At 39.4% G+C, this 24,947-nt stretch overlaps 2 protein-coding genes across 5 annotated transcripts; one reads left to right on the forward strand and one right to left on the reverse strand.

Moving 5' to 3' along the window:
• Positions 1-176: 176 nt before the first annotated feature.
• On the forward strand, positions 177-12,725 carry LOC136436852 (kinesin-like protein KIF3A). 4 transcript variants are annotated; one of them, XM_066431230.1, is made up of 19 exons: positions 177-256; positions 825-1,092; positions 1,575-1,719; positions 2,009-2,093; positions 2,210-2,315; positions 2,619-2,758; positions 3,283-3,480; positions 3,830-4,004; positions 4,703-4,723; positions 6,013-6,123; positions 6,589-6,633; positions 7,853-8,012; positions 8,606-8,786; positions 9,099-9,209; positions 9,626-9,751; positions 10,873-10,926; positions 11,096-11,167; positions 11,533-11,660; positions 11,868-12,725. In XM_066431230.1, the coding sequence occupies exons 1-19, from the start codon at positions 251-253 to the stop codon at positions 11,908-11,910; spliced, it is 2,175 nt and encodes a 724-aa protein (XP_066287327.1). In that variant the 5' UTR covers positions 177-250; the 3' UTR covers positions 11,911-12,725. The 4 variants fall into 4 exon arrangements, with proteins under 4 accessions (XP_066287327.1, XP_066287329.1, XP_066287328.1 ...); XM_066431232.1 differs by lacking the exon at positions 6,589-6,633; XM_066431231.1 differs by lacking the exon at positions 4,703-4,723.
• Positions 11,993-21,339, reverse strand: LOC136437512 (putative ankyrin repeat protein RF_0381). The gene is made up of 18 exons (XM_066432126.1): positions 21,026-21,339; positions 20,341-20,563; positions 20,036-20,134; positions 19,610-19,708; positions 19,377-19,475; positions 19,053-19,151; positions 18,788-18,886; positions 18,418-18,516; positions 17,916-18,029; positions 17,520-17,636; positions 17,015-17,113; positions 16,361-16,459; positions 16,004-16,102; positions 15,261-15,359; positions 14,737-14,835; positions 14,356-14,454; positions 13,982-14,090; positions 11,993-13,134 (listed from the first exon to the last, which is right to left on the reverse strand). The coding sequence occupies exons 1-18, from the start codon at positions 21,337-21,339 to the stop codon at positions 13,037-13,039; spliced, it is 2,163 nt and encodes a 720-aa protein (XP_066288223.1). The 3' UTR covers positions 11,993-13,036.
• Between the last annotated feature and the right edge of the window lie 3,608 nt (positions 21,340-24,947).

Below are 24,947 nucleotides of genomic sequence, written 5' to 3' on the forward strand. Positions count from 1 at the left end.
GGAGGGATGGTACAATAATAGTCGACATACATTGATGCAAATACATTTGTACCAACTATTTTCCCCTCATAAAATTCTGTTGCAACCAAGTGAAATAAGCAATATTTTATCCTTATCTTCTCTGAAAGAGTAAAGACATATTTTGTTAGGTTTAGACTTTTGCGATCTAACCTAAATGAATAATGGATTATCCCTTGTTAGGTGACGTCACCCTACATATTTTGGAAACGATCCTAGCGTCGGGAGGGAGATGCCGGTAAGCGGATGTTTTGGTCCACTTTGCCAACATTTTAGGGCATATAGTGTTAGAAATGGGATAGATGGTTTCTTAATAACACAGAGAAACATGCGAGCTTACTGATTCGAAGGCTTGTGCCGATTAAGCTACTAGTTTTCGCAAAATATCGTAGTCTTCTGTCTGACAGTTTTATGGGGAGGGGGGCATACAACATATCAAGCGGTATCAAACTGTCAACTTTCCAGATTGAAAGGAAATTTAACGTATAGGTTAACGTTATACATTTGACCGAAAGCCTTCTCTTGATGAGCCGTAGTTTTGATGCCATTCTATATAATGGGAATGTGCAGCCAATTTTTGCTGTAGGTCGTCATAAATCAAACAGAATTATTACTGATAATCATATCTATTATTCATAATTTATGGTCAATCAATGTTAGCCTGAAAATGGGAAGGGTGTCGAATTATCTAGGAAATTTTTGCCCCATTATAGTCACTATGACAAGTTGACAACACAGATATGATCATGACATTGTAAGTACCGACATAAGGCAGCAATTGTTTAAATCCGTATTTTCAATTCCAGAGCGACAAGAAAGAGCGTGACTCGGACAACGTCCGCGTGGTGGTGCGATGTCGCCCCATGAACGAGAAGGAGGTGCGCGAGCAGTACAAACAGGTGGTCAAGATAGACGAAGTGACCGGTCAGGTGACGGTCACCAAGCCCAACTCCCCGAACGAGCCTCCCAAACAGTTCACCTTTGACACAGTTTTTGGCCCCGACTCCAAACAGGTGGATGTGTACAATCTGGTGGCCAGGCCTATTGTGGAGTCAGTACTGGAGGGATACAATGGTAAGGACTGTTACACTTACAGTGTTTTTTAAAATTTTTATAATTTTTCTATAATTTTTTTTTCATTCTGTCATATCTATCCAGGGTAGCCCTGCTCAGTGGTTACCACTGCTTTTCAGAGGGGCCCTGCGCAAGTTTTTGCTCTCTTTGCTATGAAATTTACATTTGCTTATTATAGATTTAGTTTATGTAACATCTAAGTAAGCAATATGTAACATTACATGTTAGTCAGACACAATAAATTACAACCATAATACAGTGCTAAACTTTCCCCCAACACTAAGGTATTCACGAATCAAAATTACAACCATGAGATACATGTAACACGGTGGTACCAAATGATCATCCAAATTATTGAAAACATTTTTTTTTTTTAAAAGCGCAGACAGAGCCAAATGTGTAAGCCATGGGAAGAAATGTCAGCTCTTCTAAAAAGAACAATGCATGGTCTGTAACTTTGTCTTTCTTTTTTTTTCCTGCAGGAACAATATTTGCATATGGACAGACAGGTACAGGAAAGACCTTTACCATGCAGGGTGTTAGAGACAAGCCTGAACTCAGAGGAATCATACCCAACTCATTCGCACACATATTTGGGCACATCGCTAGAGCAGCAGACAAGTCAAAGTGAGTTCTAACATTATGTTATTAATCGCAATTTTATTGGTAAACTATTGCTATCAAACCATATAAACTAGTATGAAATGTATGTTTTTGAGGGAGGGCTGCTGTGGAAAATTTTTCTTTGTGTTGATGAAGTAAGATTCATGTTGAACTGCCCTGTATATTTCATGACATTGTTGAATATGGGAATGGATCCATGCATATGTGTCTTCTTTTTGTATTGTTAATTGTTGATTTGAAATTTCTGTAGTAATGTTTATGTTGGATTTAACTGGATGTCTTTCTATTCCAGTTTCTTAGTCCATGTGTCGTATCTTGAGATCTACAATGAAGAAATCAAGGACTTACTACACAAGGACCAAAATAAAAGATTAGAGGTACATCTTTCTTTCTTGTGGTAAAGTTGAGACCTTTCATGCTAGATTTCTTTATAAAGTCTATAGTTCATTACAGATGTTTTGAAATGATATTTATTTTTTATCTGAATGTGTAGGTAAAAGAGAGGCCTGATGTGGGTGTTTATGTGAAAGATCTCTCTACTGTGGTGGCCAAGAATGCTGATGACATGGACAGAGTCATGACAGTCGGGGACAAAAACAGTAAGTTCTTTAATAGGCATTCAATGCTTGAGAAGTTTGGGTTTAACAGGCCGTTAAATGTAACAATACCAGCTGACGCAGCATTCCTGCAAAGCTGGCATGGTGTGTTACCTATATAGATACCTATATATACCTGTATAGAAAAAGCTTTCAATCAAACCAGATCCTGAATTTATTTCTTAAACTCAAAGTACAAAATGATAATAGAAACTGTTAATTTGAGTAATCTAATGCTATATGATACCTGAACTGTCCAGTGTTTTTTTGCTGTTGATCACATGTTTGTTCTAATCTCTTGTCCAGGGTCAGTAGGATCCACCAACATGAATGAGCACAGCTCTCGTTCCCATGCTATCTTCACCATCGTTGTGGAGCAGAGTGAAAAAGGACTGGATGGAAAGGACCATGTCAGAGTCGGCAAGCTACATCTGGTGGATTTGGCTGTAAGTACATTGTACAAATGTAGTTTTGTTTCTTGCTTTCTTAATTGTTTTCAATGTTTATCTTTCTTGAATGGTATATTTGGTGGCCTTACATGTATCTACCTACTTTATTGACATTGATCGAAAGAGACACTGGACTCTCAGGTTCTGCATTGATAGCTGCCATGAAGGACAGATCGTACTGGAAAAACTTTATTGATAGTATTTCACCGGATTAAATCCGGAAGCATGATGATCAAACCCATAGACAGTGTATCTTGCAGATCTTTTTATCCCTCAGCAAAATTAAAGAATTGAATGCCTTTTCTTTTTCTTTTTATTACCTCCTGTCGTGAAGATAGCACTCTCATTCTTAATATTTTTGCTAGCATAGTTTTTAGGTTTACTTATTTTCATTTTGTGAAAGGGACAGTGGATTTCTCATTTGACTTATGATTAGGTTCTTAGTAAGATGTGATCAGATTTTGAATAAACCTCCTAGCAGTTTCCTATCAAACTGCATTCAATGGGTGTTCTGTTCCTAGGGTTCAGAACGTCAAAGCAAGACAGGGGCCACAGGCCAGCGGCTGAAGGAAGCCACAAAAATCAACCTGTCCCTGTCCACCCTCGGGAACGTTATATCAGCTTTGGTGGACGGCAAGAGCACGCACATTCCTTACAGAAATTCCAAACTTACCAGACTGCTGCAGGATTCCTTAGGAGGGAATTCCAAGACTGTCATGGTAAGGAATCCCATGGAAAATTGAACTTTTCAAGTCAAGGTTGTGTTCAGTGTACTATATAATACTTGTTGTAACTTTTTTCATCTAGTAAGCCAAATATTGACACATATATGAAATCCAAATTTGATACTGATAATTAACTATCAAGCTTTATCTAATGGAGTATATGCCATTGTGTTAAATGGTAAATACACTTCCACAAGGTAATACATGTACACAAAATATTCTCTTAAATTACCATTGTCCATGGTAGAATTCACAATGAAATAAGGCATGACACTTCATAGTGTCATTTCTATTGAAACAATCACAGGCTGTTGTTAGAATGCATATTCATACCTCCATCCAGGTTGCCAATGCTGGCCCAGCAGACTATAACTTTGATGAAACCATCAGTACTTTAAGGTATGCCAACAGGGCGAAAAACATCAAGAACAAAGCTAAGATCAATGAAGACCCCAAGGACGCCCTGCTAAGACAATACCAGGAGGAGATAGAGAAACTCAAGCAGCAGTTGGAGGATGGTAAGTAACGCCTGGTCCATAAAGGATATGAGCTGGGATGTTCTAAAATTTCAAAGGGAGGGGCAGCCCTTTTTCTGTGTTCTGTCCTTCTTCTGACATAAACTTGTCCCTCCCCGCAAATTTTTGGACTATCCCTAAGCATGTGTAGTCTCAAGTTTCAAAATGAAAAATCATTTACATTTTTGTAGATGTGATGAATTGTCTTGAGATATTTTGTTGGCTTCTACACTGAACTGAGACTACAGTATTTTCTTAGAACTTTGGTACTTTGTTGATGTCACCTTATATAGTTGTACAGTCATGTAGGTGCGTACATACTATGTGTCCGTCAATATTCATGCATCATAATGTATGGATAGAATGTATGCAGTATGTGTCATCATGTTCATTTTTTATGACAATATATGATATTTTTTAAACTTGTTTTTTTGGTATGGTAAGATACATGTATACATTGTAGTATGCTGTGTGCATGATGGTAATATACTAGTGTTAAGCCCTCCAAAACCACCAGAACTAGAATGCATGTCTGTATAAGTGTCTGTCTTGTACACTAGCATCCGAGTTTGCTAGTGAATGTAATAGTAAACATAGTATGTAGAATGCCTACATAATAGAACTCTTGTGATAACATACCCATGATATGCGCTTTCGCTCCCACCCATCCTGCTGTTCTCCATGTTTTTGCTGAACGCCAGGTACTAGCGGTATCGGCAAAGGCAAGTCTGTCACAAACCACCACCTGGAGAGGCCAACTGATTGTGCTCTGTTCATCTATACAACTGATTGTGTAGTAACAGAACAGAAATATAATGTATTCCACTTAAAAGTTTAAAGAAAGGGCAGTCAGGAATTTTTTTCAAAGAAAGCAGACTGAGGAAAATTGAAGAATAGTAGTCAACGAATGATTAAGGACTTGGTGGGGTGATCAGAAAGAAAGACAGTGATTTTTCTGACTACTGCTCTCAATTCTGAGATGCAATAGGTCCTAAGGGACCAGAATTCTTCATTTTGGTCCATTTTCTTAAAGTTATTCAAAGAAATGCGTAGTACATGAATACGTTGATGACTGTTTCAAAATTTTATCCAGTTGCTTGAGTAACTATTTTTAGCGTAGTACAGTAATGCTAGTATGCAGTGCTAGTATTAGAATTGGAAAATGAAGTGGAATACATTATTGTGAGCACACTCAGTATGCTGCCCACAGGAAAGAAAGTACACGCAAACATGAACATACTTGTTATGATATAATCTCTGTCTCCCCATATATTTCAACAATAATATGACTTTTGGTTGAATCATGCTTGCTTTAAGCATTTACTACCCCTTGCTACTTTGGGGTTTACCAAGTATTTTTCTTGGCATGTTATTTACAGCAAATGGACTGATAACCTTTCCAATGTGTTTTTGTAGAAAACTATGAATAAGAGCTTACTGTGATAGTGGCTAGAAAGTATGTCATGATCCACACCCAACTTTTTTTACAGGAAGTAATGTCACATGTCTGGTTATTTATTTCACTTTAAGACAACTGGGTCTCCTACTTGACTTATAAAAGTTTATGTTCAAGAGGGCCCAGGTGGCATCTGACAGCATTTGGAATTTTCATGTTGTGATGTTCTATAACTCCTCTGACATAACTGTCTACATGTAATACTGTCCTCATAGTATGATGAAGCTTCATTACCCTATTGAAACTTACAATGGCACCAATATTCTGAGGAGTTTTGTGTAGCCTGCTAGCTCTCAGTGTCACTTCTTACTTATCTTGTCCATAATTTTCTAAGAACAGTAGGCTGTATAGGTTCTGGTTAAGTGTCATGAAAAAGTCTTAAGTGACACATCCCTAACCTAGTATGCTTCCACTTCCAGTGGTATATGATCACTAGTGATGATCTAACTAAAGCTGATTTATTCATCTATTGACTGATTGGTTGATTGAATGATTGATTGATTGATTGATTGATTGACAGCTTGATTGATGTGTTCCATCTGGCTGATGTTCCAGAGGGTGAAGGCGGTCAGGGTGATTCCGAGGAGGAGGAGACTGATGATGAGGATGGGGATGACGTGGATGGAGCTGTGGACGGGACAGAACGAAAGAAGAGAAGAAAGAAAGGTATCACAATATGACCAAATTCACTTTGTGTTAAATTCGTTCAAGTAGAGTTACACGCTAATGTATTAGATGAGATCTGGAATGGTATGATTGTATCATGATAATTGTTGTTCAATTGTTAATGTTCAGTTTCAGGTAACATTCTGTCATTTATAAATGTCGTGTTGATATTTTTCAACTTGAAATTATTTCCTACTGACATGAACATAGAGATAGAGATCTTTATTGACACAACAAGAGCACAGCAACTTTCGTAAGGTCTACTACATAACATACATACAAACGAATAAGTGTATACATTACAAATGAGTTTGATTACACACAATCATATGGGATAGAGCAACATATGCAATAGAATATAACTTCAATCCATATTATAGTGTACGGAAATCAATGTTTGTCGACTCTTTCTACCCTCTGTTTCTGTTCTCTTATCTGTTCTCTCCTGTATGTCTGGCTCAATAGACTCGTCTGAATCTGACAGCTCCCCTGAGTCAGTGTGTGTCCAGAGTAAGTTGTCCTCCTTCCCTTGCCCAGAGGAACTGCCTCAGTGTGCCTGTGTGTGTCTGCCCATCCCCATCAGCTCTGCAGGATGTATCATTGCTTCAGCTTAGGCCACACCAATTTAATTTCTTGGTTAACGAATTTTTATTTTCCAAAAAATTAAAAATTAAAAAAAAATAAAAATCATGAAAACAGAAGGCTGGCCCAGTGAGCCTTCTGTTTTCATGATTTTTTTTGTTGAAATTTTTTATTTTTTTGAAAATAAAAATCCGTTAACCAAGAAATTAAATTGGTGTAGCCTTAGGCCATGTTGATTCGATTACATGGATAACGTCCATTTGTGCATCGATTTTCGGCCGTTTCCAAAAAGAAAGTACTGTAAATCGTTCAAAGCAGCTGCAAAAGGAGCAAATATGTGCCAAAAAAGGAAAACAGATCCTGATGTTGTAGAAGTCAATTCCAAAGTCAAAGAAGAAGATGTGAAAGAACAAAAAATGAAGAATATTCACTACCATACTGTCAGTGGTTAGTCATCTTTTCAACTTTCCTGACTAGTTCAATTTTTTGTGCCAAACTTCTTTTTTTCACGCTTGCATTACTCTTGGGGTACTCAGAGGATGTCATCCATATAATCAAATCAACATGTCCGTACCTCTGAGTCTGACATGCCTTTTTTTCAGCAAAGTCGGCTAATTTTTCAGCCTTGAAAATTATGACATTTCCTTTCAGACGGACAGACAGACAGACAGATGTAATGGAATGCGCAACTTTAGGCTCCATTTGCTGTTGTGCCAAGTTCTCACTAGCCTGATTTCCATCGTATTCTAGCTCCAATGGCTTCTTTAATTGCTTCTCTGCCTGGCATCTGTCAAAAAAGGAATGATTTTGTATCTAACTATTTGTATCATCATCCACTAGTTTCTGCATCTGCAGTCTTTCTTCATCTTCCTCCACTGCGTCTTGCATCTTGCAAGGTCCTTTAGCTCCTGGAGTTTCTTACTTTTTGTATATTATGCATGAATATTCGAAAGGCCAATCTCTATCAACTGAGACTGTATGACAGGGAAGCAGTCAAAGGAGTAGACTGGATACAATGGATAGAAGGCGAAGCTCTCATACTGTCTTGTCCATTGTCAACTGTTGCAGCACACACCTCAGCACGCTTCACTGTGCCTCTTCAGAATGTCATACATTAGGAAAACTGTAAATTTTGTTGTTTTTTTAGGAAAGAAGAGCAAGCTGTCTGCAGAGAAGATGGCAGAGATGCAGGCGGAGATCGAACGAGAGCGTAAACAGCTGGAGGAGAAGAAAGACATGGAGGAGGAGGAGAAGAACAGAGTCCAGGCGGAGCTGGAGGCTAGAGAGAAGGAGCTGAGCAAGTCAAAGTATGTGGCAAAGGAGTTATGGGGGAGGGGGGCACAGGTTTTGATTATGACTCAAAATGTTCAAGAGTTTTTATTGCAAGGTGGCAACAGCATAAAAGCACAACTTGGGATGTATTGTCATTAAATTGAGCAAGTCTAATTCTATACAGTATGTCTCAAGCAGGACAATGGTTCTTCAAACATAAGGGGAAGGTGTTGCTAGAAAGAAATGATTTAACTCCAGTGTAATAAAGAAAGCAAGATTGTTCATCTTGACAGATTTTTTAACCTTCTTTCTGCTATACATGTATCAATCCACCATTGGTAACAGATTCTATTAGCTGGGAGAGGGTTAAGTTCAAAACCATGACTGTCACAACAATTGGGTATCAAAGCTCTATATTCACAACCAAGGAGTCAAAGTAGCACCGGTCACTGTTGCCCAAAAAGTGACAGACAGTCACCAAAACCTTGGCTGTTGTATAACCCCTTGGTTGTGAATAAAGAACTTTGATACTCAATCATTCACCAAGCTGATTAAATTATTCACGGATGCATGACAGTCACAAATGTAATACTTATCTCTACATGCGTGTCGCCCCCCCTCCCCCCAGGCAGGAACATGATGCCCTAGTGGAGAAACTAAAGTCCATAGAGAAGAAGGTGATTGTAGGCGGGGTGGACCTGCTACAGAAGGCGGAGGAACAGGAGAAGTTACTGGAGGAGTCGGCTCATGAATTAGCCGAGAGGAAGGCCAAGGAAGAGCAACTCAGGAGAGAACTAGAAGAAAAAGCTGTAAGTCTTTAAAAAAAATTGCATCCTTTCTTTGATGCATGTTAGAATGTGCTGTTAGATACAAATGGGTGTTTGGCAATTGCATGAGGGTTTTACTAAGTTGCTTCTCTTAAACACTAGTACTGGACATAACTTATGTTATTCCAGAGAACAAGATACTATAAACTAGTATCATATACAATGTTATGTTATAGAAACATATCAATATACATTGTGTATGATGAAAAGAAACTTCCATTCCATTTTAATCTCATCATGTGCATGAATGTAGGCAAAGATTAAAGTTGATCGTATTTGTAATCTTATCTTCAGGCTGAGAGAGTGGATATTGAAGAAAAGTACTCCTCCTTACAAGAAGAAGCATCTGGGAAGACCAAGAAACTGAAGAAAGTTTGGACCATGCTGATGGCTGCCAAGTCTGAGGTAAAGTTTCCAAAGCATTCCTTACATCTTCTTACAATTCATGAAGTACCATTTACAGGAGACTTGGTTGCAATGTCTATGTTTCTGTATGGTAAGGTCAGTATTACAGATAATAGTCTAGAGATGCGATTTTGCAATAAGAGTGATAATGCTGCTCTCACTGGCACTTGTAGCTTTTTGAAGTCTTTTCAGCCAAATAGGGCTGAAATAGGGCAAAAACGTTACACATTAACAGTGTCAAGTATCTTTCTATGAAGGCTAATGTTTGCTGTTGAAATCTTTTTAAAAAGATCAATATAGAAAACACTCCTTGACCAACGTAAAAGCTTTCGGAGATAGTAAGGTGGTGGGGTAACAATTTTTTGGCAACACCTCAGGGGTGGAGCATGTTTACTAGATGTTTCCTGTGTGTTTAGATGGCAGATCTGCAGCAGGAGCACCAGAGAGAGATGGAGGGGTTACTGGAGAACATCAGACAGCTGGAGAGGGAGCTCCGCCTTCAGATGCTCATCATAGACAGCTTCATCCCCAAGGAATTCCAGGTAGTCTCGCCGTGAAGGCTGTTGCTTTCTGTCATGGGATGTGAGCTACTTTGTCCTGGCTTCTTTGGGTGGTTCTTTGAATCCACAATGTGTTAGGGCAGTCCAGGGATCTCCATCTCCATCCTGTTCTAATTCAAGCTCCATCTTGTTGATTTTCAAAGTTACGGTATTTCTTCCAATACTTTCCCATCTACATCTAAGCCTATGATTTCTGGGGAGATCCCTGGGCCCTGGCACTATGTAGACGAGTGCATACCTGGACTGTTGATACACATATTCAAAAGGTTTCTTTTCCTTTAAGTATTGGAGATGGACACACAAGTGGCGTCAAACATTCTGTATGACTTAATTGTTGATAAATATCTTGCCAAGTAAACACACACGTCCCTAGTAAACAAAATAAAGTATAACAAAAGAATACAAACCATGCCAACATTATTACTACAGATGAAGAGTTAGATAAGTTAAATCTGATGTACATGCCAAAATGTCAAATGATAATAACTCAATATTGTTTTTGAGTTTAAGTTTTCTTCCTTTTTTTCACTTTAACCCTCATTGTTGCCAAAAAAAGGACAAGGTGTTCAGCATCCTCCAACTTTCACAACATACACAAACTGAGCAGTCAGCCAAGCCAGTAGGGAATGATTTTTCTTTGTTGAAGTTGTCATGCCATGTGATTGTCAATCACCTTTCTTTGGATATTTGTAGCCAGAGCACTCTTTGTTAAGTAATCTGAATCGGTAGTTCCAAGAAAGCATAAAAGTGGTGTTTGGATTTAAAAGCATGGTAACTCACAAGTACATGTATACACATGTAGACATGACCCCTTTCAATGTGTAACTTTGGATGCCAACCAAAGCATAATCTGTAGCTAGTCTGTACATGTTGTCTTTCACATTCACACATGCACCTATGCTGTTGGTCATTTCCCTCCCAGCACTTCTATGTGTTGTACCTAAAGGAGAATCTAGGAGGAAATGGACATTACCGTCCATACACTTGCAGGAATAAAAAAAACAGTCCAATGATAATTGTTCCTGATTTGGGTTTTGTTGTTGACACCACACAATGCCAGACTTATGATTATTGTTTGTTTATGATGTTTTTTGTTGTTGTAGGAAATGATAGAGAATTATGTCACCTGGAATGAAGAAATAGGGGAATGGCAACTGGTAAGTCTGCTTTCTTTGAAACAGAATGTCATGTCTTCTCAAATTTTTGAAGAAAAATGCCTTACTGTACCTTCAAAGCAAAATTAGATGGTAGATTCATATGAAATGATATGATTTTTCGAATGATATCTATGCAGGCTGACTAAACTATTATGTTGTTTTTTTCCAGAAATGTGTCGCTTACACAGGAAACAACATGAGAAAACAGACCCCTCTTCCAGACAGGGACAAGACAAAGGAGGTAAACTGTTGTTTAATTTTTTTTCCATCTCCAAAACTGCAAATTAAAGTTTCTAACCTTTTACGACAGACACAACTATGATAAGCTAACTGCTATAAAAATGAAGTAGTCATGTGTCCAAACAACCAACACAGTTTGCATATAGATATGCACTCATATTTAGATTATTGCCCATACATTTTTCTGATATCATAAGTGCAATAAAATACATTAAGTGCATATTATACTGTACCTTGCAGACTGTGAAAATTGCAATGACTGAATGATACTTTGTATTGCTGTAGTTTTGGCCTTTAGAGACACTTTAGGACAGCTTGTTTTTCTGCCAAAGACAATTGTGAGACATTGTAATTCTATGTTTCCAGCTGAGAGATACAGACCTGTCTGGTGCGTACCTGGCCTACACGGAGGAGGGGGCTCTTAAGGCATCCTTACCCAGACCCAAGACTGGCAAGTCAAGGTCAGGAAAGTCCAAGTCATCCAAGTCCAAAAAGTGAGTACACCACATTCTATCGACAGCAAACACGTTGATTTTTTTTTTCAAAACCTTTTCTTTAATTGCAGTGTTTGATAAGTCTAGCTTATATACAGCATACTATGATGATTGCACAAATGACATTCTAAGCAATTGATAAGATGTTGACCATCCTACTATTTTTTTACTAAGCCTTACATTCTTACAAACCATTTTTTTCTTCAGGAAACAGCGGGCTTCTACAGATATTGATGCACTTCTCCAGTGAGGTTTTTGCCTCACTTTACAGCATCGTCATGCCAGGATGAACAGCAACTTATATATACCAGCAAAGCATGTTTTTTCAAATCAAATAGAATCCGTCCATGTTTGGAAAGCCACAGTTGCCTGCTTCTGATTTTGCATGACTTTTTTGATTGTATGATTATGGATAAAGAACAGGACAGTCCTTTCTGACACCTTTTAAACAAGTCATGTAATGTTACATTAACATTACCAATTTGTGTAAGGTCTAAAGTTCTAAGCAAAAGAAACATCAATTATGATATCTAATAGCATACAAAAGTCATGCATTGTATGGCGTACATGTCACACTTAGCAGTTACATACTACAACGAATCCATCCAAGTACAAAGTTGTTATAAGGAAAAAAGTGTGCTTCTTGTAAGCAACTATCTTTAATACACCTTTTATATTAAAAAAAGGTGTAGCCAGAAAAGCAGCCTTATAGCAAGAATCTGTTTTTGATAACTTTTTTATATTTTCAGTTGAAGTATGGGATTAAGCTTCTTACTGCTGATTTATCTCATTTCCAATGCAAATTTAGTGACTCAACTATCCCTTAGCAACCAGAAGGTGCTACCTTGTATAAACAAATTGAATGTGATTTTGTGTTCTAATGTATGAGATTTGTGATTTTGTATTTATGTTGTAGGTAAAATCAGGTGCATAGAGAAGTTTATAGTGACATGTTCGTATGTTGCACATTGGTGCCGTGAGCTGGCTCGCAGCAAACAGAAAACCTGACTTGTAATTAAACCCTGGGTGTACATGATTTACTCTACTATAGAATGGAATGGAATGGAATGGAATGAAGAATTAAAGACGCAACATATTCAGTAGCCAAAACATTGTGTATGTGTGTGACAGTTCTTTTGGATTCAATATTATAAATTTGGTAATTAGCCTCTTATATTAATACCTCACACTAGAATCAATACATTCACAGATGTCATTATTAGTCTCTGAGTCATCCATATCATCTTTGGTGCTTGCACATAAGAATTCCAGATGGTAGGTGTCCAACAGCAAGATTTTGAGTGCCTGAAACTCCTGGCTGCTTCTGTTGGATAGTAGCTGTCCAATAGTGGCAGATTCTCCAGTGCCTGAATTTCCTATCTCTGCCATGAGGGAAGTCTAGGTGAGCTGATAGGAGACACCTTCCCTAGCGGTGGTTCTTTCTTCTCTTTGAGGATCCCTTTCTTAATCTTACCTGAAAGTGAAGAGATTAAGCCTTAGGGTACTTGAGATTGGAACATAACTTATGAATGGATGTTTTAAGTTGGTGGCTGGAACATTCCATATAGTATTCTCTCTAACTGGGATGGATTTTCCAATTGGAGTAATAAATGCTGCAGTAATTACTGTAAATGCTTTTGCAGTGGTTTCATTTCATGGTAGGAGGGAAAATGACTTTTTTGGGTGTTGGAAGTTCAGTTTTGTGGTCTGAAGTACAGTAGAATTGCAAAATGCATATTCACAGTGTTGTGTTTTTTTGGTAAGAGTCCATGGCAAAAATAAAACCACCACGAACATTTCACGATGTACAGTATTAGCTCCAAACAAAGTGGCCAATGATGCCCATATTTTCTTCAATAAGACAAATCAGTTCTTTTTGTAGACCAAGTCGCACTCATAACAAGAATATAACAATACATGTACAGTGTACTTAGTTTAGTTAGTTAAAATCCTCCCACACCATAAGATGTATAGGGCGGTGCCCATCCCCGTTTCATAGCCCTGAGCCACACTGTGGTGCAATCACTACAGCAGGGGGCTAGTCCACTAGCAGTGGAGTGTGTTTAACTTCCATACTGTTTGAAAAGTATGTACCATTTTTATAAAGTCTTTGGTATGACTCAATGCGCCTCTTGTCCAGAGGTGTCCTGCCCGGGAGTTGAACTCGAGCCTTCTGGTTCCAAGTAATCAGAACCAGATGTGGTAAGTAACAGAAGCGCAGACCACTACACCACAGGGACACCCACTCATAACAAGAATCATAACAATACATGCACACAGTACAGTATAGTGGTCGACATTTTATGATAAGATGTTCGTACCTTTCTTGGTGAAGCAAGCGATGTTGACATCTGACCCAAATGTGGCCAGACTTCTGGCTATCCTTGGGTTGATAGAGTGTGCAGCGTACTGCATGGCAATGGCGTAGTCCTACGGAAATAGATTTAAAAAAGACTACCAAAACAAATTCTGACAAGATTAATGCTGTGAAAAATTGAATATATGGGTACATATCAACTTAAAGATATTCAAATTACACAATCATTCCTCTTTGTTACACTTCTCTCTTTACATCTCTAGTAAACTATTATAACAAAATTATGCAATTATACTTCATATAAACGCAGACAAAATATTTATTACAACATATTGTCAAATATCCATTTATGGCTGATATGGTCTATACAACACGTACTGTGTTTCGGCGGTGCACGTTGGACCCGTAAGCTAGCAGGACCTGCACCATCGCCAGTCGATTCATTCTGGACGCCATGTGCAGAGCTGTCTCCTGGAACTGTGGAAAACAAATATCGTTTGAATCGCACCATAAAAGCACATAGCTTCATACGACTTTGAATACAGTATTGGGAAGAGACCTGTATTTCGAAAAAAACAACACTGACGTCTGATTTCATCCGGTTGCTAATGAGTAACTATTTTTGGCGTATCTTACTACCTGGATGTTTAACCTTCATCAACGTACCACTGACGTTGGTTAGATTATTCCATTTCATAACGCTGCACTCGCCACCATACTTTAGGAGAGGTACATATTAAAGTTAGGCCGAGTACTTACTTTGTTCTGTATGTTGACGTCTATCCCGCCCTCAACCAGAGACTCCATGGCCTCCTGGTGCCCGCTGGACACCGCCCAGTGAAGGGCGGAGTTTCCATCCTGAAAAATAGCAGTGTTAAATCACGCGTCAGCACCAAGGACAGGACTCACAACTCTACATGATGCGCTCTACAGAGTAGAAGTCGTGCTTGATATATACGACGTTTTACACGGAAACATGCAGTCTAATCACACATTACTCTTAACATAACCAAAAACAAACAACAAACCAAACAACAATATATCCGTTCGACATACATTTGTAACTGACATATGCCCCCCCTGCCGACACTATGAAAAGTCATAATCACTTTGAAGCTTATAAATATTGTATTCTACATATACCTACGATATGCCATTGCATGCAAAGATAGATTACTTGTTGTGTATAATCTTTTGCCCGAGGACTTTGTAGCAATCTTATGTTACAAAAAAGAAAAAAAAATATCGCAAAATAACTGCGACCTCCAAATGTAGCTAGTTACCTGATCCACGGCATCCATGTCCACCCTGAGGTCTATGAGTGCGTCTACAACCGGGGCGTACCCCGCCCCTGCCGCGTGGTGCAGCGCCGTCGTGCCCTTCTGTGGGGCGGAAACAACGGGAAGGTCAGACTGGGTCGTGACTAGTGCTGTGTACCTAAACCTGTGTTCAGGTTCAGGTCCAGATTTAGATCCAGGGGTTTAGGTTCAGGTCTAGACTTATAAGTCCGGACCTGAACCCGTGGCATATGTGTGCTAAAAACATTTTTTCCTTTTACATGTAAAATTGCACATTGACATATAGTTTCAAAACTTTAACTATATATGCGAAATTGCATACAGTCAGTAGTAAACAAGTTCAGTAAGAAACACAAAAACAGCAATGTTTTCATATTTTTCTAGTGCAAATTTCATGATCTAAAATAAAAAGGACAGTATAAGTGAGAGATCTTTTTTTCAAGTCCGGACCAGTATCCAGACGTTTAGGTTTTTTTGGACTTGAACCTAAACGTTAGGTCCAGTCAGGATCAGGTCCGGGGTTTAGGTACGCAGCACTAGTCGTTTTGTATTTTTTTTGCGACGCCTTGGAGGAGGGGACGATAGTACATTATTTCTGAATTGTATGGCAAAAGCTAACGAAGTATTCTAGACTCTCTACACATCTTTTAGATGAGAACCGCTGTCTCTTACATGTGTTTTGTGGTTCTGAATTGTATGGGCAGATAATATAAGGCATGTGCACTTACCTTGCTTTGAATGAGGATGTCTGCGCCTTGTTGCACCAACAGAGCGGCCGTGTGGGAATGTCCGTAGAGTCCGGCATGGTGGAGCGGGGTTTCCCCAGCCTGAAACCGTACGACAGTGGGGTTATACTCCTAGCACGTTCGGTAGTAAGAATGTTATCTTGTACTAAATCAGCTTTCACTGTTCTTTAAAGTGTTTGTTTGTTAGTATTGCATACCCGATAAAGCGCCTAAAGCCGTAACATACCAGGCTTGTACTGACGAGTACAATCTGCATATCCAGACAGATTTATAGGTATAGCACCATTGTTTTAAAATCATTAATTGCGAAAGAAAGTAGTAATACCACATGTAACTTACCGCGTTTAAAGCATCGAGGTCGGCACCGTTTTGGATGAGGTAGTACGCCGTGACGGTGTGTCCTCTAGCGGCGGCATGGTGTAGAGGACTGTCCCCTACCTTGGGGAAAAACAGCACTTATACCTTTAGAAATTGCACAAACTACGAAGAATATTATCTGTAGATTGTTGATTTGTTATGTAACTTCTGAAATGCAAAATGACCAATATGATTGAAAATTGTCTGATTCTTGGAGTAGAAATGTACTATATTCTGTTAATGTAGGATGAGTCGTGATTTTAAAAACTGTTCCTACCTTAAATAAAAAGACACTTTTTACACAACCAAAAGATTTATTCCACCGTCGTTTCGGTGACCATCTGCCACCTTCTTCAAGGCAATTCTTGTTGTGTATGTGTTACACATCTGTACGTTTGGGACCGCATAGTGATGTCATCCCCTGTGATTGTACATATGTAAATATTTTGCGTTTGGGAATGCATCTCATTATGTATAAGCAGCAACACCTGTGCTGGATTGCTATGTGAACCAGTCAGAATTGCCTTGAAGAAGGTGACAGATGGTCACCGAAACGTCGGTGGAATAAATCTCTTTGTTGTGTAAAAAGAATCTTTTTATTCAGTGACTTACCAAACTATTCACGGATGTTCCTACCTTGTTTCTGATGTTGACGTCTGCTTCATTTTCGACCAGGATCTTTGCACAAGGGGTGTGGCCTCCTAGCGATGCCGCGTGAAGTGCAGAGTCACCACTCTAGGAAAACAATAGCGAAAACATTCACTTTTACATGTTCCCTTATCAAGGCTGCGCTGTTCAAACGGTTGATGATCTTATCAAAATGCTAGGGGGCCCAAACCGACACTACGTTTTTCTTTACATCACAATCTACCTGTCACAAAAAATCCATATCACGTCCAGGTCAAAAGATAGAAAATACGGAAGTTATGCTTCAGTACCAAGGTCATATACTAGGGCGCCCAAAATCAGCCTTAACGTTTGTCGTCCCAACACCTACCAACATACCAAATATCATGATCCATCCAGAGGGTCTTAAGTTATGCTGACTCCAAAATCCGGCAACACAAACACACACACACACACATACAGAAACACCCAAAACAATATCTCCATTTTTCATGGAGACAACAACACCGCCTACCTTCTGAGTGCCCTGTGCGTTGATATCCGCCCTGTCCTTTAGCACCAGGTTCCTGACTAGTGTCTCCAGGCCGTAGAACGCCGCGAAGTGTAGAGTCGTCTCAACCTCAGGGGTGAACTGGGCACGGGAACAACCATAAACTCTCACGTTAGTGGTTAGTGACATCTATTTGTTTCAAAGGCCAAACAAACGCCATGAAGCAAGGTCATGGGATATCAATAACTAGATTGAAGTAAATAATTTATTTTTCAAACAAAGAGCTTAATATGTTAACCTTGATGATTTGATAAGCTAAGATAATTTCGATATGAAAATGTTACTGTTTGCGTACTCTTCATACACTGACCAGTATAATTGTTATTAACGACTTTCGGTGTCTGTTAAGTAGTTACAAACCTGTTCAATGTCTTCCTCTGCCTTCTCCAAGAGAAATACGGTCTCGGCGTGAGCTGTGTTCTCGGGTTCGGACGCTTTCATGTTCCGCGCCAACGCTATCGGGATTTTACCAAACTGCAAGAAAAGTGCAAACATTATAACAGCAACAACACACACACACACATATATGTTATATTACGTTGTGACGATACATCTAATAGGACACAGAAGTCACTAGTATTTCATTTCGTTTATTCTTTATCAAATCAGGGTGAAACATATCGCCATCTTGGCGACTTTCAATGTACCTACGCCGAAGTATTTACGCCGATAGGATGGATTTGAATTCCTACTGGTAAATATAGAAATAAAGATAAATGAAACAACCTGCCAACAAACAGAATCAAAGTAATACAGTATTGACATCAAATGTGTACAGTAAAGGTAATGCCATTACCCTCTCTAGCTCTTCTAGTTAATTCTTTAAGCATTCATTTACACATAACAAAGGACATCCCACTACCTTGTTTTTGGCCTGTATGTTTGCCCGGTAACAAAGCAGCCGTTCCACGTGTGCCACGTGACCTAGACAGGCGGCCAGGTGAAGAGAAGTGTCCTGGTCCTATATGTAACAAAAGACGGGAAAAAGGAACAATAACATCAAATAATACATTCAGATATTGGTAATTAATTATAATGCAGGACACATGGAAATGGTCTTTGCAGCAGTACCTGACCTTGGTGCTGAAAAGTCCTTCTGTAAGGTTTATAACTTTTATCATTACAGACATAGCAAAATAATGTATGACTTGGGTAAAATTGCCTTCTGACAGACATGAATAGACTACATGGACTATATGATGTTCTTTCTTCTTACGATAGAAGCATTGTACCTTGTTTATAGTGTTTGGATCCGCACCGTGTCTTAGGAGTTCTCTGAGCGCGAAGAACTGGTCCCACTCCGTAGCCAGATGTAGTGGATAATCTCCGTTCTGGAGTAGAACGTCCAAAGAAAACATTTACAATTGAGATGCAATGAATATCTATGATATGCTTTACATTACATTTTCAGCACTACAATTTTAGAAAAACAAGGAGAATCTACAACACACAATGTAACTGGGTGTATTTGACGATATTATCATGAATGTGTTCTACCTTGTTGACAGGATCTCGCAGAGCACGGTGTTCACACAACACTGCTACTACAGACGCATGTCCGGTACGGGCCGCGCAGTGAAGAGGCGTGTCATTGTCCTGAAACATGATGACGTCATGATGATTGGCACTGAGGATGCTGAATATTACTACAGCTAGTTGTACAAACTGTTTTAACACATATGTACATGTAGGTGCGACGATCGGACTGTAAAAGACAGCACAGTGTACCATAATGTTCACTATCGTGCGTCAGCAGGACCTGATTTTATTAAGGCATTTTAGATAACCCAAAATAAAGGTCACAGATATGTTAGACCATACCTCGTTCCTGATGTTAACATAGGCGTCGTACTCGATCAAGATCCTTGCGACTTCTGGGTGACCTTTTGTACCGGTGTGGTGCAGAGGGGTGTCTCGGAACTGGAAACAGAATCAACGTTATTTGGTAACGCACTGCTTAGATTGCAGTGCTTTATTATCTACGAGTTCTGTGAATAGCAGATCAATTGTGATGGGTCAAGGAAATGTCATATTGGTATTAATGTATCACTTACGTCATTGGTAATGTCGACGTCAGCCAGTAAGGACAAAAGTTTCGCGGCGACATCTACGTGACCTTTTGAGGCAGCCATGTGCAGCGCCGTGTTCCCGTCCTGTTGAAAACGTACTTAGATCGGTTTTTTGGAAAGTACGGTTTGCAGTCTCAGATCTTAGATAGTTATGTTCTAGTTGGAAAATGCGCTTACTTCAGGAATTATGTAATACTGATGTAATGGCATACGTCTGTGCTATGGTAAGAAATGACATCATATAGTCTTCAAGTTAAAGATCATATTGTAAGAGACAGAAGATATTTTTCTATGAAACGTAACAGGGATCATATCTTAGTGCATCTCGAAATATCTTTTCAGTGTAGGGTTCCACAACATATACTACTTTTAGACGGTGTGTTAGTCGCCACAGCTGTTTTTTGTACTTACGTGTTCCTTGGCATTGACGTTGGCTAACAGCTCATGATACCGCTCCACTAGATCACAGTCTCCGTTCCTGGCGCCGTGGAAAAACGTCTTAGATATCACCTACAGAAGGAGAGGACGGTCAGTGATTAGTCGATTCAAAATACATAACGGTCAGGCATACAATGACGTCAAACTTAAAACCATTGATCTTATCATCATTAATTCTTGCTATTTAGAATATGAAAGTTATGAAACAGCCAATCAGATTCTTTTATGATAAACGTGTCATAAATTGTAGGAAAAGAAACTTTCAAAGACGCACTTACCAAGTAACGCCTGAAGGTGTCTCCTAAGACGTAACACAAGGCGTCCAACATGCCTTCGTCTGGTAGGTACTTCCTTCTGTACCTGTCGTACAGGTAGTACACGGACGGACGGGTCAGCTCCAGGTACCGGCGGAGCTTCTCAAACTTTGGGTGGGACAGGCGCTTCAAGCCTCGTCCTGGAAGGGAAAGAGACCAAAACGATAGTGTTGCAGGATAAATCACACTGTTTATGTGTGTGCGTCAGTGTGTCTGTGTGTCTGTGTGTGTGCGTGTGTGAGTGTGTGTATGTGTGTGTGTGTTTGAGTGAGTATGTGCGTGTGTGTGTGTGTGTGTGTGTGTGTGTGTGTGTGTGTGTGTGCGTGTGTGTGTGTTTGCGTGTCGTATGTGACGTGTGTAGAAAAAGTCAACAAAAAATAAGTAATGTCATAGCATATCATGTATTTAGCTCATAACAAATATCATGGTTTTGGAGTATCGGAGGTCTAGCAACATCTGTGAAATACATTCTGTATGCTTTAATGCGATTTAATAAAAAATATGCTTTCATTATCGTAGCTTTTTAAGAATTACATAATAGATTGCCTTAATTGTGCCAATTGGCTTATTGGGCATTTTGGTAATGTTTTCCATCTCAATGCGATGACTTGTAATCTATCGACCCTCTTCACATCACTCACCTTCTTGCTTGACGGAACCTTTCAACCCTTCTGCTCTCTTTTCTGCATAAGGAAGCACCTCGTCCTCTAACGTCTGGTGTCTTTGACACGATACTAAGATCTCCACCAGCAGGCTCAAGTCTGTCTCTGTCACCAGTTGTCGTGAGACGAGAACGCCAATCAAAAATTCAGCCGTGGGCGGATCTATGTTCGGAACCAATCGGGTTTCTTCGGGAAAGTAGTCTTCGCACAACAGTCGGATGTGTTCGGCATGTCCGAGTTCCAGGTCCGACGCGACACGAGATAAGAGTTCGGGGAACGAAATAGTGCTCTCTGTTGCCATAATGTCAAGATGTTCTCACTGAGCTAGCATTTTTCTTTCGTAGGACCTTGTTTAACGCCGCCTTGATACAGAATTCTGTTGAAAATGAACACGATACGACAAATTAGATAAAAAGCAAGTTTATTGCCTATTTTCACATTCAATGTGTAACATTAATAACTCTCCAAACAGGGCTTGCACCATTTGGTAGTATATAGTTGGATTTCTACAGCACAAAGTTGCAAAAAATGCTGAATCTGATTGTATAGTGTCATCATGTAGAAGCATTATTGCGTTAGCATTAGAAGCAAAATGACAGTTAAAAACGGTGTTTACAAACGGCATCACTGCTGTTAACGGATAACCGGACATTGAGTCAACAATAAACAATTTAAGTGGGCACAGTCTGCCCCTGAGAGGATTTTTACCTCACTTACGATCGTTCGATTGTCCCATGTGTACCTTCTCGTTACCTCAGATAGGTGTACAATCGCAATGTTCTTATAAATGTTAAACGGTTCGTCCTGATTTTGTTACAGGTAGATGTTTTGAAAAAAAAGTAAGAGAGTTTTCTCTAAAACAACCGAAATAAGTGTATTTCGAGAAATAATTCACAAACGTCCGAAATTGTTAACACAGCTATGGCGAATGAATTAAGATAGCATATCTATAATATACAGTTTACCTGCCGCTGAATATATGATGTAGGTGGAGGCTTCGTGAGTACGAGTGTGATACTCAAGATTCTGCCCTCCCCACCTGTCGCCGCTCACCTGTTGCCCTACCTGTACGAGGTCGTAACCATGGAGGCGTGACATTACACCTGGGTGGAGCGAACCATTCGTGCAGAGGGGGTAGGGACCGGTAACGGTTTTTTAGGTCAGCAATAAACACTTCCTGTACATAACGCTACATCTCACATTTAACTGTATCTATTTGTTCTACTTTCTCACAATAGCTCGTGTACATTATTAATTGAACAGTGCATGTTCGCATGAAAAAAACAGTAACAGACAAAAGTGTGGCGATTCCATCAATTTTAATTCCAGAAAAGCTGCATAATATGTTCTTGTACAGTACGTGTACTGTATCAGTTAAAACAATCTTCAGGTATGCCGATATCCCTTGTTACACAGGGAATGTCATTGTCTATTCAGAAAGTAAACGTGTGACAAGACTAGTATTTCCGGCAAGGTCACATTAGTTCTGAATGATACATATATACTGTCAGCATACTTGAGTCACATCGGTCTCCAGTTGGCTATCTTTGATATATATTTTCACGGTGCCAATACTAATAATGCCGAGCATAGTTTGACAGAACAATATGTCGTGGCTTACTGTCGTTTTGTACTTGCGACATGAAAGATACAAGCGAAGTCACATTTTACATGTTCTTTTTCACCGAATCTGTCTCTGTCACCTCTTCCTGAAGAAATCCGTAACTGTCGTCTGTTTTACAGTCTTAGAACTTGACCGCACAAGTCTTTCCTCGCACCACTTCTCCTCCAAGACGTTCTCAGTCTCCAAGATGTTGTCCAAGACGTTCGTGTGCCCCTCTCTCACCACGAATTTCTTCAGTCTTCTCAGACACTGCAGCGCCTCTGGAAGGTTTGTTATGTCGTCTGACTTCTGTTCCTCCGGCGCTGCTTCTCTGTCGAACTCGTCTTCTAGAGATCTCTTTCTCTTCCGCTGTCTGTTGTTTCTCTTGAGCACAGCATTGCGTGGGTGATTGCTGAAGATGGGTTCAGTGTTGCCGCCGAAACTGTCGTTAAGATCCAGCGCCTCTAGCCCCTGTTGTATCGTGATGAACCGAACTCTGCGCGGTTTGGAGTCGACGTTTGGCGGCATCGTCACTGTCTGTCTGCTAGTCCCAGAGTCAGCGAGAGAAATGACTGTCAGAAACACGGGCGAAGATGGCTTTATACCCTGGTGTTAGTTGTCTGTGCTTTGCGTCAGTTGTCGCGTTACACAGCATTGTTTGTTGTCCAGAAAACGAACAATGCATATGAAGCCATTGTCTTGAATCTCTTGATTGTATATAGGAGGACTTGAAGCCCTACATAGAGCCATTAGACAAGTTTCAAACCTGCCAAACTAGAAAATCTGGAACTGCTATTTAGACTGTGCAGAGCCTTCTAAAACAACAATGACCTGATATCTTCCCATAATACAGACTGATGCTGACTGACGGGTCGACAAAGATTTTTCTTGTTTTCGTTTGATGAATGAAGACCTTCATTGTACACACATACCCACTTGGTTCAGTACAGTTCACAACAGAAAACGTCACAGTTTGCAAATACTAGCACTAGTCAAATAATTACATGAATTTGGCCTCTTCTCGCTTCTTAGTAATAGTGTAAATATAGGTACAGATGTGCTTAGTAATCAAGGCTTTGTCTACAGTCATCAGTCTGAACTTTTCCGTGTTGCTGAGGTGTATAGAATGGGGAAACATAAATTACACTAGTTTATAAAGATCAGCTCTCTCTTCGTTGTATAAACTACATTCTACTACAAAGTGTTGCTCATCCTCTATCCTATCTAGATTACAGTGTCTACATATTCGTTGTTCCAGGGGAGTGCGGTTATGACGTCCGGTTTCAATGTGAAGTTTGTGACAGCTGATCCGGAGTTTTGTGATATGCCGTATAATTTCGAAACTTAGGTATACCTTTCTTCATTATACGCGGACTTGAGCAATCTGTAGGATCCCAGTTTGTTTCTAGCGTATCCACCTTTGTTACCATTGTGTATTTCTTTTTAAAAAGTTTGAAAGTGAATGTCTTTCAAACGTTGATAGATGGAATTAATGATTTGGGACGTATCTGTGTTTTGTGAGAAAGAACAATGCCAGATATAGCCAAAACCGCACTACTCTAAGGACTTCCGGACTCCTGATGCCCAACATTTGGCTCCAGTTTTGTCTAGGTCTATCTGACAAGCAAGAGCATCTAACTGAAAACTGTTTAATGCTTAGTCAATAGTCACCATTCCCCAGCTTATATTAGCAGCTGGGTTGTCCGTTTAACTTGACAGCAATGAGGTTGGTGTTTGTTAAAAGCGAATTTCGAATCGTATTATTTTTCGTATTGATTACTCGGGCTATCAGTCATCATCCGATATCTAGGTCCTTGAAATTAACAAGACAAAAAATATACTTGATAAATTTTCAATATTTTTTTATTGACAAATAAGCCTATATGACCAGAAGATAATTACTTGCTATCATCTGCGATATATACTCCCTTGTATCAGGTAAAAACCTTATCACATGTACTATCATTAAAATTTAAAGCATACAGCCGTGATCTTTGAGAATTGCTACGCTAGCGTTTCTTTACCTAGTTTCTATGAATATAGAAAGGCCTAGTGATAATAACATGGAAATAACGCTCTTCTTTGGTAGACCCAGAGTGCATAGCATATTTATTCTCAAACAGTACTTCAATACTTGGGATAATTTTGTTTGAAGACACAACTAGATGCGACTATTTTTGTTTAGCATCAATTGTTATTCAGCAAAGCAATTGTTATTTTCCCAGTCAGTTTATCTAGGTCTACGCTAAACATACGTTATTTACCCGTAATTAACATTGTATCATGTTACGGTCAGCATTCCGTTT

This window comes from Branchiostoma lanceolatum, chromosome 6, assembly GCF_035083965.1.
Source record: "Branchiostoma lanceolatum isolate klBraLanc5 chromosome 6, klBraLanc5.hap2, whole genome shotgun sequence".
NCBI lineage: Eukaryota > Metazoa > Chordata > Leptocardii > Amphioxiformes > Branchiostomatidae > Branchiostoma > Branchiostoma lanceolatum.

Excerpts from the sequence above, each read along its gene's own strand:
- LOC136436852 (XM_066431230.1), top strand. Across the intron at positions 4,005-4,702 it reads CAAGCAGCAGTTGGAGGATG|GTACTAGCGGTATCGGCAAA; the intron begins GTAAGTAACGCC and ends GCTGAACGCCAG. Across the intron at positions 8,013-8,605 it reads AAGGAGCTGAGCAAGTCAAA|GCAGGAACATGATGCCCTAG; the intron begins GTATGTGGCAAA and ends CCCTCCCCCCAG.
- LOC136437512 (XM_066432126.1), bottom strand. The coding sequence starts at position 21,339 with ATGGCAACAGAGAGCACTATTTCGTTCCCCGAACTCTTATCTCGTGTC. Across the intron at positions 19,709-20,035 it reads ACGTCAATGCCAAGGAACAC|GACGGGAACACGGCGCTGCA; the intron begins GTAAGTACAAAA and ends CGTTTTCAACAG. Across the intron at positions 18,030-18,417 it reads ACATACAGGCCAAAAACAAG|TTTGGTAAAATCCCGATAGC; the intron begins GTAGTGGGATGT and ends CTTTTCTTGCAG.